The sequence below is a fragment of the Rhinolophus ferrumequinum genome, chromosome 20 (assembly GCF_004115265.2).
Source record: "Rhinolophus ferrumequinum isolate MPI-CBG mRhiFer1 chromosome 20, mRhiFer1_v1.p, whole genome shotgun sequence".
NCBI lineage: Eukaryota > Metazoa > Chordata > Mammalia > Chiroptera > Rhinolophidae > Rhinolophus > Rhinolophus ferrumequinum.
The window spans coordinates 11,032,186-11,050,903 of record NC_046303.1 but is presented as its reverse complement, the minus strand read 5'-3'; the positions used below and the strand labels follow the sequence as shown (position 1 = coordinate 11,050,903).

The window sequence follows — 18,718 nt, the reverse complement described above, 5'->3', positions numbered from 1 at the left end:
CATAGTCAGATTTTTGTGATCCTTTAGACAAGGTGGAGGTTTATTTTTGCTTTGTAACGATGTTTTTGTCAAAGATAAAAATTCGATAGGGTTAAGATGATGGGTACACAAAAATTCTGTGTGTGTGTGTGTGTGTGTGTGTGTGTATGTGTGTGTAAGAAAGACTGAACCAGGGTGACACTCCAAATTATGATAATAGTTTGTGTAGATGGAGGTTCTGTGAAGAAATGGAACATGGCAGAGTGTGACATGGCGTGAAAGGATGCAGGAGGCCAAGGGCAGACCAAGCCAGGCCAGTCCTGAGACGTTTTCAAACTGGCTACTTAATGACAAACTATTTGTTCATTATAACAAATCTTCTAATTCTAACCATAGCTTCAGGAAAAAATAAGTAAATGAACACCCCACCATTAACCTAGTGCAGGGACAGAGCCAGGAGTGCAGTTTCCAGGCTCTCAGCCTCACCTGGAAAGGTGCTGGCTTGGGTAGTAGTTGGCCGTCAGCTGTAACCATTGAGCCATTGGCCACTAATATAACTGCCGTGGTTGGGCTGGGGAGTCCAGTCGAGTGGAGTCGGTCGGTTGGCAGAAAAGCGGACAGCAGGTCGCACGTCGTGTGAACCCAGCCTCCAGTGAGACTATAGTGGTATGACTCCCCTACCTATGGCTCCGTGGGTGTTCCTTTTTGGCCTCGCCACATCCTGTGTTCTTATGTGAGGAGCGGGACCAGAGACCCCGCAAGCCGCCTTGCACGACACCTAGTTTGATCTTTTTGTCTTCATATACAATAAAACCATTCCTTCTGAAGCCTAGAATTAAGAATTGGGCTTTTCAGTCGTTCAAACTGACTTCCCCCAAATAACAGAGTGAATTCATTCTATCACGTAGGAAATATCATCCCCACTCCAAATATATCACAGTGTAGCACAAGTCTAAAGCCTAAACTTATATCTATTTCTTCTGCAACAACCATGCTGAAATCATCGGATTTGGGTCATTATTAATAAGGAGAGGAATGAACAGATTGAAGCCTTGCTTGTTTCAAAGGACTGTTATACAGGTTAGATAATTAAAAATCTGAAAAACGTAATCGTGCTGAATAGAAATGAGTTTTCTCATTGGGCTGGACTTTCTCTTCCCTGCCTCCATTGTACCCCACTTCCTCCCACCCCCATCACCAAGGCCCTACCACTAGGTGCCTTAGGTGATGGCGGGGTGGGGGGGGGCCCGGGGTTATCATTTCATACTTCCTTCTAGCCGCTTGTCCAAACAGACCAAGAAGATGGACTGGGTGAGTTGAGAAGGGGTAAGGAAAAGCAGAAACGAAAACAATCTCATTTGAAACAGGTGTTGCCTGAAAAGAAGTGCGGCTAAGAGAGGAGGTGTTTCTGAGAAGCTGTCCTCAAGAAGCCAATTTCCACAACACCAAGCACTTCAGAAAAGGTCTTCAGGGGGCCGGCGGCTGGAGGCGGGGGTCAGCAAATTCCTTGGGAGGTGGTGAGCCAGCAAAGAAGCCAGGGTTTGGACTCAGGCCAACTGGGGTGCAAGCACAGGCTCCACCAGTCACCGGTTGTATGACTTCATGCAGAATGCTGACCCCTCTCAGCCTCTGTTTTCTCTTGTGTCGAACCAGAATGATCAGTCCTACTCATGATATGGAGAGGATGTGATGAGCGAACGTGTGAAAGCCTGTCCCATAAGACATCCTCATAGGAAATGCTCAAAATATTGGTTTCCTTTGACGAACACTGGGAGCCCTTCCTGCTCTCACTGTCCCACCCACATACATACACCTCATCGCACCCCTGTAGGTGTCCTTACCTGCTGGCCCCCAGCCTCAAATTCTTGGCCTCCAAACTCAGTGGCAACTTTCTGCTCATGCTGTACAATTGGCTGTTGAGCGCTCTCAGGATCCCTGAAAATTCCCTGTTCAGTAAGACACCACTGATTGGTGACCTCAGTAATAACTTATAACTACTCACGCATACATGCGCCCACACAAACACAAACCAGCTTTTCTAGATAAAATCTTAATAGTGATCACACCTTTAAATGAATTGGGCGAAAGCCTCACTGAGTCCTCAGCCAGCTCAGGAAAAAGTTCTAAGAGAGGGTAATAGGCAAAAAGCCTCCCCAGGGTCCCTAGAAATCTAAGCCACGGGTGAGAGATAATGCTCTTACTTTAAGACGTCTGCTGGAAGCACGCGTGGTCTCCAGGGGAATGTACATAACCATTTATTAAGCACTGCCCGTGTTCTAGACACTGTGCTAGTATGAACTTGACATGCATTTTATAATGTCCTCATTCCAGCCAGTATTACGTGTACTTAATCAATAAGGAAGTGGTCGTTTAAAGGGTTAAATCACTTGTCCAACGTCATAGAACTAGTAAGCCATGGAGCTCTGGGGTAGGTCCTATAAGGACGGTTATACTACGACGCCCAGGGCACTGGCAGGAGTCCTGTGGGGCAGCCAAGATCTCGTTCACAGTGCAGGGTGGCTCCTGCGCCTTATGACCACTCTGTCTCAGCTCCCTTTTCTCAACGAGCAGCGTTGTTCATTCTCTTGGATGGTGACTTTGACCTAGAGTGACTGCACGTCTCTGCCCAGGCCGCGACATGGCAACCAGCTTAGCTGCCCACAGCCATGCCCCAGAAGCTGCCTCTCCCTGCTGGGTCCCTGCCCCACCCCACCCCAATCCGGGCTCACCAGTGGACCTATATGCATACACACATACATGCATACATACATACATGCTAACAGTAGAACTTTTAAAGAACCTAAGCCCTGTGTTTGATAACAAAATAAACCTATATGGAAAGGTAGTGGCACTATAAGCAGAACGAGAATGGTATCGTCCACAGCTGCCTGCCCGTTTGAGTGCTAAGAAGATTCAAATTCATTTCCAGCTGAAAACTATCACTATGAAAGAGTCCTGACTTTAGCAAACAGCGCATGCCTCAGAAAGACACCAGGGGGCAGTGTGGCACAAGAGATGAGTGTCATCTAGTCCGATTAGCTCTGTAACTCGATTCTACCAAATTAAATAAACCAATATAATTTGTAAGTGTGTGCCTTACCCAAGTCCTTCTGCCACCACTTCAGCATGGCTTCAGCCTCATTCCCAGAAATGAGCTGTGTGTGATGTCCTTTCCGTGAATGTGTCTTGATTAACCTGCAAACAGTTTTCAGATGGGAGACGGTTGACTTGAAGACACAACAGTGTTGTCTATGCATCACGCACGGCATACGTAGCCTATTTGAGGAAACGATGCGATCACATTCAGGCAGTGTTTCCAAAATTCTGGGTCATATGGGGCCTCCGCGGGTCGACGTTTGTGGGCCAGAGTGGCTCAGGTAAAGTACCTCCTTGGAAGGATGAGGCTCTAAGGGTCAGAGCTGTCTCCCTTTCTTCTCTAAGAATTTTGAGTCTAACGATGAAACAGAGTCAGAGATGAGCAGCACAGTCGTTTTTAATTTGTTTTTAAAAACGTATAATAGCACTTCAATCTTTAAACGTATATGTATTCCTTTTTTTTTAGTTTATTGGGGTGACAATCGTTAGTAAAGTTACATAGATTTCAGGTGTACAATTCTGTGTTACATCATCTATAAATCCCATTGTGTGCTCACCACCCAGAGTCAGTTCTCCTTCCATCACCATAGACTTGATCCCCTTTACCCTCATCTCCCACCCCCACCCCCCTTACCCTCTGTTCATTTTTCTGAATCAACTGAGATTTTCACACATGAAGAGACGTTGACTCAGCAGAGAGAATGAGAAAAAAGGCAAAACTAGGTTATCCAAGGATGACACATTGATTTCAACAGGACGGAAACTCCAATGGTTAGAACCAACTGCACGGAACGCTGTGCTGGGAAGGCTTTTTCAGGCTGCCTGGTCTTGGTGAGAGAAGGTATACTGAGGTGTGGTGATATATTTGTCATGTGTTTACACGTTTTTGATCTCTGTGTTACTCTGGTTTGGTACCACCTCCAGCCATTACATTTTTGAGGATCTATTTTATATAAAGCACTGTGTTGGTTGCCATAAAGAACACAAATATGAAGAAAAAAAAAAGGATGGACCCTCTTCTCCCAGAGATGATACTGAAGTAGGGAAGAATTAAGATCTATGTAATTTGAGGCAGAAGCACTGAAATGTCGTAAAGAAGTAAAAATAGAGCATTCTGAGGGTTAACTAGGGCAAAAGAAGACCAGTCTAGTCAAGGAGATCAGATCAGTCCTAGAGGTAAAATTTTCTGCTGGGCCTTGAAGAATAACTAAAAGCTTGACAGGAAGACTAAATGGAGAAGGTATTCCGTAAACACAGCGTGATATGAACACAAATTGAAGATAGGCCTTGTCAGTCAGATAGCAGTTCCCCGTGGTGGAAGTGGTACAAAATAGTGCTGAAGGTGACACATGTCTCTTCACCAGGAACTTTGTCCTCCGGAAAAGGCACAATTAACATATTCCACACATTTATTAAACACAATCACCCAGTGATATTGGTATGCCTTTATGGCTTAAAATGCTTAAATTCAAATGTTTTGGCATTCATTTGACCTCTTTGTGCTGAGTGTGGTTGGGGAGCAAGAAGCTAAGGAACTCAGCAAACTTCCTGCAAAAATTTAACTTTCTGAGTCTAACTTTATTGATTAGCGATAAGGAAAATAAGTCTTCCCACACAGGTTTGTTAAAAGAGTTCAATAGATTAGAATATATTAAAGCGCTTAAGACCTACTAGCTTCTCAAAAAAACTATTAAATGAGTTTTAAAAACTGTACCAGAGCAGTATTGTATAATTTCAGTTTTTCGGCAGCTCTGAGTGGACATATTTGTCTCTGTTGTTACAGTTACTTAGTATCCTTTTACCTTTGTGTCTTAAAGCTTGGAGACTTCTTTTATCCAGTGAGTCATAAGAGACAGTGCTGAAAGAGCAATGATTATAAATGAACGGTTTCCATAATGGCTGGTTTCCAGACAAGGTGCTTCTATAAGCACAGGTCACCTGAACTTCTTACTCAAGTGTTCAAAACAAAGCATGCCATGCAACAGCCACAGAGGATCCAAGTTGAACGTTAAAATACACAAGTGCACGAGTCTTCTATACTTATTATCACTTGTTAGTCCCAAAAGGCAGTTTTTCATGTTCTTTGAATACAACAAAACCATAATGAATGCTCACAAATCTCCTAAATTAGTCTTAAAAACAATACCTCCAGCAATAGCCCACTTTCTCCATCTATGGTGTTGACAGGCCTTCTCTGGCCTCACCCGGCCTTGCTATGGGCACCTGTGGCTATGCCGAGAGTGAAGCCAGGAGCCAAATCATAAATCCTTCACCCACTCCCCACTCCCAGTGTTAAGGCATCTCACTTCTAACCTAATGGGACAGATTCCCAATAAATCAAGATGATGGCCCAATGTGATATTTTAAAATTGGGACTGGATTAAAGAGGATATAATTGAGCGAGTGAAGTTGGCAGTCAATGGGGGAAAAATTCAAACCTTGCAGATGAATAGGTGGCCTTCCATCTGTCTTAGCGAAAGGGATTTGGATGGAAACCCTAGATTTAAACAATAATAGTTATCACCATCCCCACCCTTGCCCACGGGATTAGAAGTCATAAAAATGGGCATGCCGGAGTGTCTCCCCTGTGTCAAAAGCTCAGTGGTAAGGTCGAACTGGCTGGTGGCAGGACGAGGTCGGAGGAGAAGGGAATTAGCATTCTCTGAGAACCTATTAGTGACAATTACTGCCCTACCATGTGAGGTTGGTATTACAACAAGACGGGGGGAAATCAAACAAACCCAACAACCAGGACTCCTAGTGGCTTCCTTATTCTGGGCAGGGTGGTGGTGATGGAAGAGGGAGAGAGATTTATAATGCTCTTTTCTTACAGGGACTGGTTTTGCCTAAGAATTGCATTATATTAAAGAGAAAACAGTGTCATTTGGAAGCTTCTGGAGGTTCTTTGTGCTTTATAGGAGCAGGACTCAGAGTAAATGCCCTTTGTTTGGCAGAGTGAGCTCATAAGCTTTAGAAATGCCTAGAACTTGTGTGGGGTAAGGGCGCAAGACATGGACTGCTTTGAACATTCACAGGAATTTGAAGTTCAAGAGGAGAGAAAAGTCTCGGTAAAAACAGAAATCCAAGAAGATAGAGGCAAATCCAGGTCCAAGGAAGACACGGCCAGTGAGAAATTCTCTGCAAAAGGAGACTAACTGAGACTGTTGTTGAATTTTTCATTTAAGCAGTTGCTTCTACTGTGCCATCATCCTAAACCTTCAGGTAAAGTCTGTTTTGTAGAGTAGACTTGTTGTCATGCGGGGTGTCATGCGGGGTCTCAGCTCCCGCTCCCCACATAAGAACGTAGGACATGGTGAAGCCAAAAAGTAACACCCACGGAGCTATAGATAGGGGAGTCACACCACTATATTCTCGCTAGCGGCTGGGTTGGAGACACAGGAAGCAGGAGCCACACTATCCGCAACCTGCCGTCCACTTCTGTCTGCCAACCAACCATCCCCACTTGCTAGCTGCAATCCGCTGTACTAACTGCAATCCGCGCTTGCAGGCTCAGCCACCATCTTCTTGCTAGCCCCCATTTTCTGTTAGCGTAGCCATGGCAGTTATATTAGTAGCCAATGCTCACTGGTTACAGCTGACGGCCAACTGGCCACAGCTGATGGCCATCGATCACAGTTGATGGCCATTTACTACCTGAGCCGGCACCTTTCCACGTGAGACCGAGAGCCTGGAAACTGCACTCCTGGCTCTGTCCCCACACTTGTGTTAGTAGAACTTTGGAAGAATAAAGAAACTGAAGGTGAGAAGTGAAATGGGGCGAATAAGAACAGACGGAAGGGCATCACTTGCAGGAATTACGATGCAGGGAGGTGGTCAGGGATGCAAAGGAAGTGGAACATGAGAGCACAAGGCAGCCATAACATATAAAGATGGAGGCCCAAGAACTCCAAGGGCGCAGGACACAGGTGAAGGGAGTGTTGAGAGTGGGGACATAGAGCTTCCAACTGAATGTAGGAATACATATTAAAGATTGAAGGGCAGTGTGATATAATTAAAGAATGTTAACAACCTACCTGATGCCACAGAAGAGACATGGATTCAAATGCAAGCGCCTCACTTCTTTATACTATACATCACTCCTTCTCCAAGAAATAATAGCTAATATACGTGGGGTCCTTGCTATATGCTCAGCCCTGGGCTGTGCTGAGTCAGGCACTATTATTATCCCCATTTTACAGCGGAGGAAACTAAAATTCAGGGAAATTATGAAACTTGGTAAAGCTCACAGAGCAAACAAGACAAGAGTTAAGATTTAATTACAGGTCTTTCTATTCCTAAAATCTCAGTTCTTAACCATTAGCTAGCTATATGGCTTAGTCCAGAATGATATAAACTGAATTGGTAACACAGGTGTTTACCTATGGACTAGCTGCTATGCTGGGTTACTCATATTAACAAATTAATTTATGGGGTCTGTGGTATAGGAAGCAGGAGGTTTTTCTTTTTTAAAAAAAGCTATCACCTGTACAATCAGGAAGCATACTGAAAAGGGTAAGTTATACTATTCATCTTGACAAGATATTCAGGACCGAACAGTGCCAAGCCTAGGGGAAATCTAACTCTTTTCAAATGAATCCCAGAATTCTGGAGAAGAAAAAGATGAGTCACATACAAGAAAGTCCTTTACAAGCATCTTTTTATTTGCTATAAGAATATATAATTTGGCATTTCTATACAATCCATTGTGCAAATAACATGGTAGGCATTTTACAAGCAATGCAGAATCTCAATATCTGTGCATTTCCCCGATTAAAATAATAGCGAGGGTTGAAAAATGACATCTTGGGATAAAAGAATACAGAGGGAGCCAACTTTCTTCCCCAGGATCCTGGCTTCCATCATCAAGAAGCACAGTCTTCAAGAAGCACACCATGTTGAAGCCTCGATACACTGCGGGTGAGGGGACGGATGTCATTTGTGGAGGGACCCCATTGACGTAGGAACTCATAAACATTTTCTGCAACTTCAAACGTTCTTACATGGACAATTACTTTTGTTTAATTTTTACAAGAGTTTATTTGAGCCAAACAGAGGAGACAGCTGGAAGCAAGATCTCAGCAGACTGAGAAAAAAGCTCCCCAGAATGACAGTTTGCAGTTTCTTTTATGCATTTGGATTTAAGGAGGGAATGTTAAGAAAGATTACATGAAGGTGGGAGAAAGCAAGGTGGGGATTGGATTACAGGATAGTTCGCAAGATTATGTGGTGGTCAAGCTTATTTCAAAGGTGTCTTAATCTAGATGCACAGAAACAATGGACAGGGCTTCCTAAGGCAAAGATAAGCCTTTTACCAAAGAAGAGATAGGCCTGGGGCGTGAATCCCCACGTGACCTGCTCAGGTAGGAATTTATGACCCGATCACCCTGTGAGCTCACTTTCAGTTAGATTGATTATACAGTATCCCTTCTCCACAATCTATTGGGTAGCAAGGAGGCCACTCCCTCGTGGGCAGTTTCACTGTGTGACCAAATGGTTCTGTGCAGCAAGCTCTACGGCATCTGAATGTGACCAGGTGGAAATGACCCATTCAGTTAACCTAATTCAGGTGGAATAGATGCTACCAGCCTGCAGACGGGTCCTCTTGCTCAGGCACCAAGCAGGGAGCTACAAATTACAATCGTTTCCCTAACAAAAAGTCACAGTGATTTTCCTTTTTATATAGTAATTAAATTTCCCTGCAATACTATCGTGAAGCATATTATAAATAAGTGGCTCAGTAACACAATGGGCACTAAACTCTGGAGCTGGCTCGCTGGCATAAGTGAGGTTTATTGGAAATGAACTGCAGAGAACGAAAGGAGAGAGCCAGCCCCCTTTAGAATCAGACCCCCAAGGCTGTGGCATCAGGGCACAGCCCCTTCTGTGTGTGTGTGTGTGTGTGTGTGTGTGTGTGTGTGTGTGTGGGAGGGCGGGAGGCGAAGGGGTTCCTGGAGAGCATTTCCTGGATGTGGAATCCTCATAACTACATCTATTGTGCATCTATGAGTCTCCGGGCTCAGCAATAGCATTCGGAACCTACATTATCCTTAATTGTCAACACAAAAGGCACAGTGGACATTGTGAATGCCACTTTCCAGTCACGCAAAGCTGAGGCTTTTAAAGATTATGCCATCGAGACCCAGGGCCTGCGACTAGTTACAGGCCAGACAGGACTGGAGATCACATCTGCCTGACAATACACCTAAAGTTTTCCACGGCAGCGGACCTTTTCTGAAGGGATCAAAGCTGTCTCTGGCCTTGAACCTTTCCTTACAATTTCTACAAATTTAGTCCCGAAGTAAAAACTCTTAGAAAGACACAGTAGGGCTGACAACGCCACCATGAAGAGAGGTGAGTTATAGACTTCCATTCTAACAGCTGTAAGGGCAACTGGGCTCCCAAAGGACTTAGAAATGTGGTCTCTTAGGAAGACGATCTGAAATTTAACTGAGAGACATCTCCAGCCTTATGGAGGGAAATCTTCAAATAAGGAATTCAAATTAGGTTCAGCATTTTACACCCTCCTGCCCCAGGACCACAACACCAAATGGACATATCCTGAAGTAAATCTCAAACTTAGATTCTCTATGGCATGGGCTTCTTGCTGATTTCTAGCTTTGTCTACCGTGAGTGAAAGTGAAGGATTAAAGGGAAGTAGAGCCAAAATGCATTTCCTACAAACTCACATAGCCTTAAACGACTCTATAGGCCGGCGGCACACAACAGGAACCAGAACAAGGGTCTTTACTTGTAACTGAGATACGCTGAGTTCAGAAATACCTACGGACACAGTCCTCGGCCTTCTTTTCCCTCTAAGACTGTTACATTCAGAAACACAACTTCTGTTTTGGATGCATTTACTTTGAAAGTCACCTGTTTACTTGGATTTCAAATGTTGCATTTGGAATTGAAAAAAGATGTTTTTGGAAGTGTATTTCCTACATACGATAACTATTAAACCAATAGTCTTATGGGGGCAAGTCAATTTCCAGAGATACAAAGTGTCAATGAGAGGAATTTCACTTTTTCAGAACAGGTGGCATCGCTTTAATTTTGGTCCAATTTAGACTTTGAAAAATGTATACCAATAAAAGCCACATGAGACACGCTCTTACTGGTTTGCTGCTGAGGTTTTCATCGACCCCCAAATCCAGCAACTGATGAGTCTAGAACAGAACAACAAAGGGGAAAATCACATCCAGCCTTCACTTTGCCCTGGTGGGGTCACCCGTGATCGCACAGCCCCACAGGCCTCCGAGGGTGTTGGAGGCATATCCCGCTGTGGCTGCTGAGTGCCGAGAGGCAGATAAGTGGGCCTCTCCTTCACTCCCTCTCTTCCCCTTGGTCTATTTTCTGTTCCAGTTATGTGAGATGTTCTGAATTTTTTTCATTCTGATCCTCTGATCCAGCATCTTGTACCTTGCAGGATGCTCCTCAGTTTTCTTTGGGACCGAAGGTGCGTAAGAGCTAGATGCGTAAGCAGGGCGTTTAAAGTGACGCAGCGGAGGCTTGATGACTGGAGGCCATGCAAAGGAAGACAGACAACCATTAGCCTCCCCCCACGTCATGGCACAACTTCTTCGCCCCGGGACCTGTGGCTTTTCTTCAAAACCAGGAAGCAAACCGAGTTAACCTCTCCCGGGGGATCTTGTTGCTGACCGATGAACAAACACATCAGCATCGCGGTCTCTCACTTAAAATCAATAAAGGCAAATTCCTGGAGCGAGACAATGATGACCCAGGATATGCAGGTTTTTCTCTAATGAATGCACTGGGTTAAGGAAGTGGGAGGGAGCAATGAGGTCACTTTGGGGAAGAGCAAAGCAAACAGGAGTGAGCAGAGCCGTATCATCAACAGCAGGCAGCACTGTATGCAAGCTTTTAGGGTTGCAGAGTGGCACCCAATCCTGAAATGCTAGTACCAAGTGCACCATCGAGAGGACATTTGCAAAACATACACACACACACACACACACACATACATATATATATATATATATATATATATATATATATATATATATATATACAGTTCTTGTAATCAAAATAACAAAACATGTGAACAGACTCCTCACCAAAGAAGATATACACATGGCAAAAAAAGCATAAGAAGTTGCTCGATAATGTTTGTCATTAGGAAATTGCAAATTAAAACAACAGTGATATATAGTCCACACCTATTAGGATGGATAAAATCCCCCCAAAATCTGATGACACACATTGCAGGCCAGGATGCAGAGTGACAGGAGCTCTCATTCCTGCTGGTGGGAATGTAAAATGTTATAGCCACGTTGGAAGCCAGTTTGAGAGTTTCTCATGAAGCTAGACATAGTCTTACCACGTGATCCAGTAATTGTGCTCCTACGTATTATTTACCTAACTGATTTGAAAGCTTATGTCCACATAAAAACCTGTACATGAATTTTATAGAAGTTTATTCACAACGGCCAAAACTGGAAGCAACAAAGATGTCTTCAATAGTTAAATGGATAAACAAATTATAGAACATCGGTACAATGGAAAATTATTCAGTGATAAAAAGAAATAAGCAGTCAAGCCATGTAAAGACATAGGTGAATCTTAGGTGCGTATTCTGAATGAAAGAGCCAGTCCGAGAAGGCTGCATCCTGTATGATTCCATTACATGACGTTACTGAAAGGGCAAAACAACAGAAATGATAAAAGGATCAGTGATTGCCAGGGGTTTGGAAGGAGGAAGAAAGGTTAAGTAGGTGAAGCACAGGGCATTTTTAGGGAGGTAAAACTATTCCATATGGTCTGTAAAGGTGCATACGTGATGCTATCTAGGCATTTGTCCAAACCCATAGAACTTAGCACAAGGAGTGAACCTATATGCACACTTCAATGTATGCACATTTACAAAATAATGTAGGAGGTCAGGGAACTTGCAGAATGAAATGCAGGATATAACAAAACCATCTAACTGCATTAAAAATGCAGGAAACAACCTCACTAAATAGAGTGTGGCAAAAAGATGCTCACTAGGGACCTTTGGACATGAGTGGGTTCTGTTCGACTAAAGGCCCACGAAGCTGCACACAAGTACTGTGTCCTGGTTGTTAGATTGTTTCCCATGGGAGTGCTGGTTAACTATTTGACTACTACTCTAAATGTCTACTAGGATTGAACAACGACGTGCATGGATAGTGGATGGTGAGAGCCAGGTTTCTCACTGTTGGAGTGGGAACTTGCAGAAAAGCAAAAGGAGGAGGTCAGAATGGTCCATGTGGCAGTATGAATTCATTCTTAATATAGATACAGATGGATACAGAGACAGACGTAGATATAGATATGGAAATGGATAAATATGTAGATGGAGATATATAGACAGACACACACACACACACAATTTCCTTGCCTCATTAGCTGACAGGGCATAGAAGAAATAAAGCAGCTATTGGCCTTGAAGCCTCAGGAGCAACAAACTCGCCTAGTATCCAGATCTTGGTTTCTAATATCATTCTCCAATAAAAGGAAGCAGGGCTCCTTATAAAAATGCCTGATTGTAGGTCTAGAAAACAAAATAGACAAGACGAACCTGAAGCATCTTATAGTGCCAGAGAGTAAGAAAGTGAAAAAAAAAAAAAAAAAAAAGACAGACGACAGGGGCCCCCCAATGAAAGATCTCCCAAATGGCCAAAGTTGCAACAACTTGAGCAACAAAATAAATACAGCAATATTGAATTATAACCCAAAATATGAAGTACACATCCATGAATCCATACTGATATAGATGTGTAAATAAATAATTGTGGAAAAACAGACACATCTTTCATGCAAAAAAATTTCAAATAATTCATGTAGCCAAACCTCCCTCAAGGAGGAGGAACCGTTGGTCTGGGTTGAACATAGTGACATCCTTCCAGAGAGTACAGTCTAAAAAGGGGACAAAAGAGTAACTTTGCGGTGGAGAAATGTAACAAACAGTGTTTGTTAACCCAGGAGACCAAGGTTAACATCAACAGTGACCAGTCACATTGGTCATCTGCGCCCTGATTTTACCTGATCAGGGGAATGGATGTTATGTAACGAAAAGAGCATTTTTACCTCTGTGGTCTTCCTCCCCAGAATACATAACCCCATTCTAACAATGAAAAAGCCACAGACAAGGCGCCACTCAGAGACTTTCTATAAAACACCTGACCAGTACTCCTCAAAACTCTCAAAGTCACCAAACAAGGGAAGTCTGAGGAACTGTCACAGCCAGGAGGAACTTAAGGAAACGTGATGACTAAATGCAATGTGTTATCGGGGATGAGATTCTGGAATAGGAAAAAAAAACAAAAAAAAACCCACTAGGTTACAACTAAGGTGATCAGCATACAGTATGGACTGTAGATAATAATAAAAGCACATCAGTTAACCTGCAGATCTAAACACAGAAGAAGGTGAAGTACTAAATGGTCCTTCCTCACTCTATACCCCTGGGCTCTAGCCCCATCCCCCGCCCTTCCTCTTCCCCTTCTTGGTCCCACTGATGATGTTCAGTCAATGAGACAATGTAAAAGTGAATAAAGGTACATCCAGGTTCAATGACAATCACAACCAGATGAGATACAGCAGTTAGGTAAAAGGTGTGAAGGGACCCATTGCCTCAAACGCTAGCTCTCACTGAGGGGCCAGCGAAGGGGTGTGATAGCAGGCGCCCCAGTCTGAAGGACCAGGATTGGGGGTTAACCCTTGTTAAAAACAGCGTTGCAAATCTCTTCCAGTAACAGGAAACTGCATGGCGTTTATGATCAAGCAAAAGATCAGAAACAACTTCAATGTACAAACACAGGAAATTGGTTAAGTTCTGGTACATTTTTAAAACATGCTATTGTGATATTATGGAAAAATGGTATAGATTTCTATTAACAAAAATGTGATAATGTTAAATGGAAAAAACCAGTGTATGTGATCTAACCTCATTACTATAAAAACGTAAATATGTGCACAGAAAAATCTGTAGGAACTTACACTGAAACCATAGCAGTGATTATCTCTGAGTAGTACAAACATGGCTATTTTGTTTCTTTTTGGTTGTTTACACTTGGTAATTTTTCTATGATGATCAGGTTTTAGAGACGCAACTTTTTACACAGAAACATACTACTAAAAATGTCTTCTACAGAATCATATATCAGAGCCATTCTACAAAACCATACGTAACAGAAAGTCAGCAAAACCAAGTTGACGGTGGGCGTTCGTAGTAGACCTACCTCTCAGAGGGCGTATAGCTGAGTACACATTTGACAACTTATAGATTAATTATTCAGTCATCGACTTCTTAGAGCACCTATTGTATCCTGCTGATGTAACCATAAACCAAACAGGCAGAAACCCCTGCTCTCGAGGGGCTTCCATTCTAGGAACCCCCTGAAACATGTGCTTGCTTACAGAAGAAAAAAGTGTGCAAGCCTAAGAAGTGATGCTTTTCCTACAAGCTCCATAGTACCCAGACCAGCTTGGCCTTTTGAGTTAGGCTAACAGACTTCTGGCAAATGGTCCTGCAGGGACGTAATAATATATACGCAGAAGAACAGAGATTTTTAAGATCTCAGAGTGCTTAATTCTGTTTTGTAGGGTAAACAAGGGATGGTGGCACAGAACACTCCACGAACAAACATAAGAACAGTCCTGTTACCCTGGAGGATGGAGTAGAGATGGAAGAGGGCTTCAGATTCCAAGCTGATTGTGCCAACGTCTGGACTCGCTGAATTACTGCTCTTCAAGTCACAGTACCTCTCCATATTCATTCTATTTTTGCTACTCAGCATGAACCCAGCCAAAGTATTATTGAATTTCCCACTTCTCAGCATGAAGAAACATTTACCGTTTGCTGGAATTCTGATTGTCAGAACAAAAACTCTCCTTGCCGCTAGAGTCACCGCAAATGGAGTTGAACCCGCTGATAGAGATCCGCTCCCCACCGAGACTGTGGAAATACTTATCTGCCTGCTGTCACCCTCACTCAAAATGTGGGAAAAAAGGAAAATTCATAGTGTTGTTTTGAATGCACTGATTGTCTTTCCCTTCTGCGGGGGGGCGGGGAGGGGCGTGATTTGATGACAGGGCAAAAGAGCAGAGCCAGAAATGGGGATGCCATCTTGAGTTAATGGGGACCTTTCTCCTGTGGCCTCCTAAGGACTCCTTCATTCTTCCTCTGGCTACTCTTAGATATGCCTGGAAAGGGGTCTTACCCGGGCCTTTTCATTGACTGGGTACTTCCCACCGCAGAACCCAAGCAGTACTGTTACAATCCTGCCCCACCCCCACCCCTGGAGAAAAGAAGCAAACTGGGACCAGAACCCCCTCCCCTCTATGTGCTTCATTATCAGCAAGTTGGACCCTTTGCGCTTGGGAACACAGTCACAAAGTCTGCTCTTGTCTCTTGCAGCAATTTACTCAGAGAAAAGGATCTAATTAGCTAATGAAGATTTGACAAAGGCACATGTTTCTGCATAGAAGGTACACTTGGGAAAGTCATTATATTATATGTATTACTTTCAAACGTGCTTAAAAAAAGTTCAAGACAAAAATTAACACGTCATCTTGTATGTTTCAATTACATGCAATGTTTGTTTTTCCTAAAAATCATGCTCTTTTAGGAGTTTTAATCCTCACTTGTTTAAATCTCATTTTTTCCATAAACACCACAATTCCTCCCAAAGATATCTATGACTTTCTCCCTTTCCTCTGCCACCACCAGCCTATCTATCTTTTATTCTCTGTCTGTCTGTCTGTCTGTCTGTCTGTCTCTCTCTCTCTCTCTCTCTCTCTCTCTCTCTCTCTGAGATCATTTTGTTTGGTGGCTAGTTTTTTTTTTCCTGCATGGAAAACTACTGCATAGAATTATTCTTCTTCAGGAAATAGATTGGGGTTTATTCATAGATAAAATTGGCATAGCTATTAGCTGGATTCAGATGTTGAAATACAAATGGGATTTTGAAAGTCCTTGTTTGGAAACTTATTTAGTCCACGGTTTCTCAAAGTACCTTCCAATAAAGTTGTGAGTAAGAGATGTTGCAAGCAGGGGTTCCTCCATTCAATTTCACTGAGTTAAAGTTAGACTAGTATTTTAATGGCAGGACTTCTCCAAGACCTAAATAATGGAGACGTGTATTATGAATCCCTAAGTATAGCCAATAGCATGTAGTTTTTCTCAATTTTATTAGGCTAAAGAACCCCCTCTATCAGGAGCGTCTCACGGAGTGTTCAGCAGAAAACCTTCAGAAAGACGGGTAATTCATGGTCATTATTATATCACATCGATCTCATTAATTCAGCACACCCTGTTGTTTTGCACTAAGTGAGAGCAGGCCAGAGAGAATGGTCACTAGTCCTCATGGAATCTAGGTCCAGCCGAATTCCCGTGAGTTACGTAACACTCTGCATTACCATCTCTGTTCTTTCAATTGCCTTCAGCTGCAGCGTGACCTTTTGGAACCACTGAACTGCAGCCCTGGCAACTTCATACAAAGAATTTCTGACTCCCTGCCTCCGAGGACTACCCCCAAAGGCAGCTACCTGGTTTACTCTTAGCTTCTGAATCAATCCTAATACTGGCACCTTTTTTAACAAGAGAAGTGTTGGACATGTGTTTTCTTCTCTTTCAAAGATAATGACACAATATGACCTTTGCAAAAACCATTTCCATCTATAGACATTTTCTATCTACACTTACACGCACACACGTGCACATACGCACAAGCACACACACACAAATACATACACTAAACTAACAAGATAAAAAATAATCATTTAATGCCTCTTCAGTGTTGTTCTACATGAAGAACAAAATCCCACTGCCATGCATTCAATTTCTAAAATCAGTGCCTATTTGTGTCTGAAATCTGATGGAAAGTCCTTATAAAAATGCACAAAAATCATCCATGAGCTTTGAATATCCGGGGATTGGAAAGTTAACATCAGCTGTATTGAGGACGGAACAATATAAGAACTGAGCCTGTGATTTTCATTTCAGGATCTGCCATGGTATAAAAAACTCTGCCGTCCATGGTGTACTAAGTGCAATGCTAAGAATTTAACTTGAACTAGCCTTTCGTCCTCACTACATCCCTAACAGGCAAGCACTCTTTCTTATCCTGCCCTTTTGGGATGAGGAAACTGAGACTCAAAGAATTTAAGTAACTAACTTGCCAGAGTTTACACAGCTAGTGTGCAGGAAGTCTGGGTTCTGGTTTCACATCCAAGCGGTCTGACTTCAGAGCCTGCCCCCGGTATTTAAATTAACCTTGGACCAAAGTTCAGAGTAAGTTTAAATAACAACTGTAACAAGTGAAAGAGTCAGGTCAAATTGTACCTCATTTCCACTGTCAATATTTGAGTATATATCCATGTAATATAAAGGGCTCTTGAATATCCTTGTTAGCAGCCATAATCATACTTCCTCCAAAGCAAAAGCAGATCACCCCCCACCCTTAATACAATTTGTGTGGTAATGGTTCAGAAAGGAATTATTATGTAACAGTCCAGGCTAACAGATCTCTTAAGTAACTGCTCTTGTCTCTTGCCTCACCTATGCCAGGTTGGACTGTTAATAGGTATTCCGAAAATCCAGGCCACTGGAGACAAGCAATCAAGCCATGTGAGTTCCAGGATCTTGGGTGAAATTTTTACCTCAAAGGTTTTCAACCCTGGCTACACAGGACAACCACCCATCGTATACATTTTACAAGACTCTGGCTGTCTAAGGACTTTACCTCAAGAAAATGAGAATGCTGAATAATCTACTGGTTCCGTATTTGAAACTCAGAGCAAAGAGCACAGAGAACAAGAAGCTTGTTGTCTGAAAAGCTATCCAGAAGGAGCAGAGTTGACACAGCCTGAACCCAGCTACTACCCAGTATGGGAAGAGGACCCGACCAGCCTTTCCAGGTCCACAGAGAAATATGCATCCGCAGGGAAAAGAAAAACCCCATAGTTTTGTTGCCCTTCACCCACCTGATGCTGTTTGCCTTCACCTGCAGTTTTCAACCCTGGTTGCTTATCAGATCACCTGGGGAGACTCAAAATTTACTGAGGTCCAAACCCTCCCCACCAAGAGCCGCTGAAATAACCAATTATTTTAAGGTGGAGCCCAAGCATTGTATGTTTGTAAGGCCCAGCGGCTCTAATGTGGAGCCAGGTTGAGAATCACAGACTTAGGTGTGGAGTTTGTTCTGAAAACAAGTCGGCTTATACTTCAGTTTCGAGGGATGCTTGGGGCAGCTGACAGGGTCTGGTCTTCACATACAGGAGTTATCAACTCTGCACGTGGCAGGAAATGAACCCATGAAATCTACTTTTGAGAGAGGTGGTCTAGTATGTGACAAGCATGGGCTTGGGGCAACTTATAACTGGGCTAAGCTATTACTAGCTGTGCGATTCTAATCTGTTCTGGGAATTAGGTTTCTTGTTTTGTTGTTTTCTTCTGAAAATTGGAGAAATAGTAACTGCCTTGCATGGTTATTGTGAGGATTTTAACGGTGACATGAATTATATAATGTTCGTATGGTACCTTGCAACCTTGCACAGTGCCAGGATGTCACAGGTACTTGGTATGTGGTCACCTTTATTCCACAGCACAGGAGCTGAAAGGTCATCACCGGGTAGCCTTTGAATAGTGGCCTACTTGGTG

At 43.1% G+C, this 18,718-nt stretch overlaps 1 protein-coding gene across 4 annotated transcripts in view; it reads right to left on the bottom strand.

Moving 5' to 3' along the window:
- Window positions 1-7,744: 7,744 nt before the first annotated feature.
- The window catches only part of PDE1C (phosphodiesterase 1C), a 424,317-nt gene continuing 413,343 nt past the window's right edge, over window positions 7,745-18,718 (bottom strand). For 3 of the 4 annotated variants that reach the window (XM_033088617.1, XM_033088621.1, XM_033088622.1), the window contains one exon: window positions 7,745-10,591. In XM_033088617.1, coding sequence (XP_032944508.1) covers window positions 10,422-10,591 — 170 coding nt within the window. In that variant the 3' untranslated portion in view covers window positions 7,745-10,421. The remainder of the gene's footprint in view (window positions 10,592-18,718) is intronic. The other variant, XM_033088620.1, reaches the window with a different exon arrangement.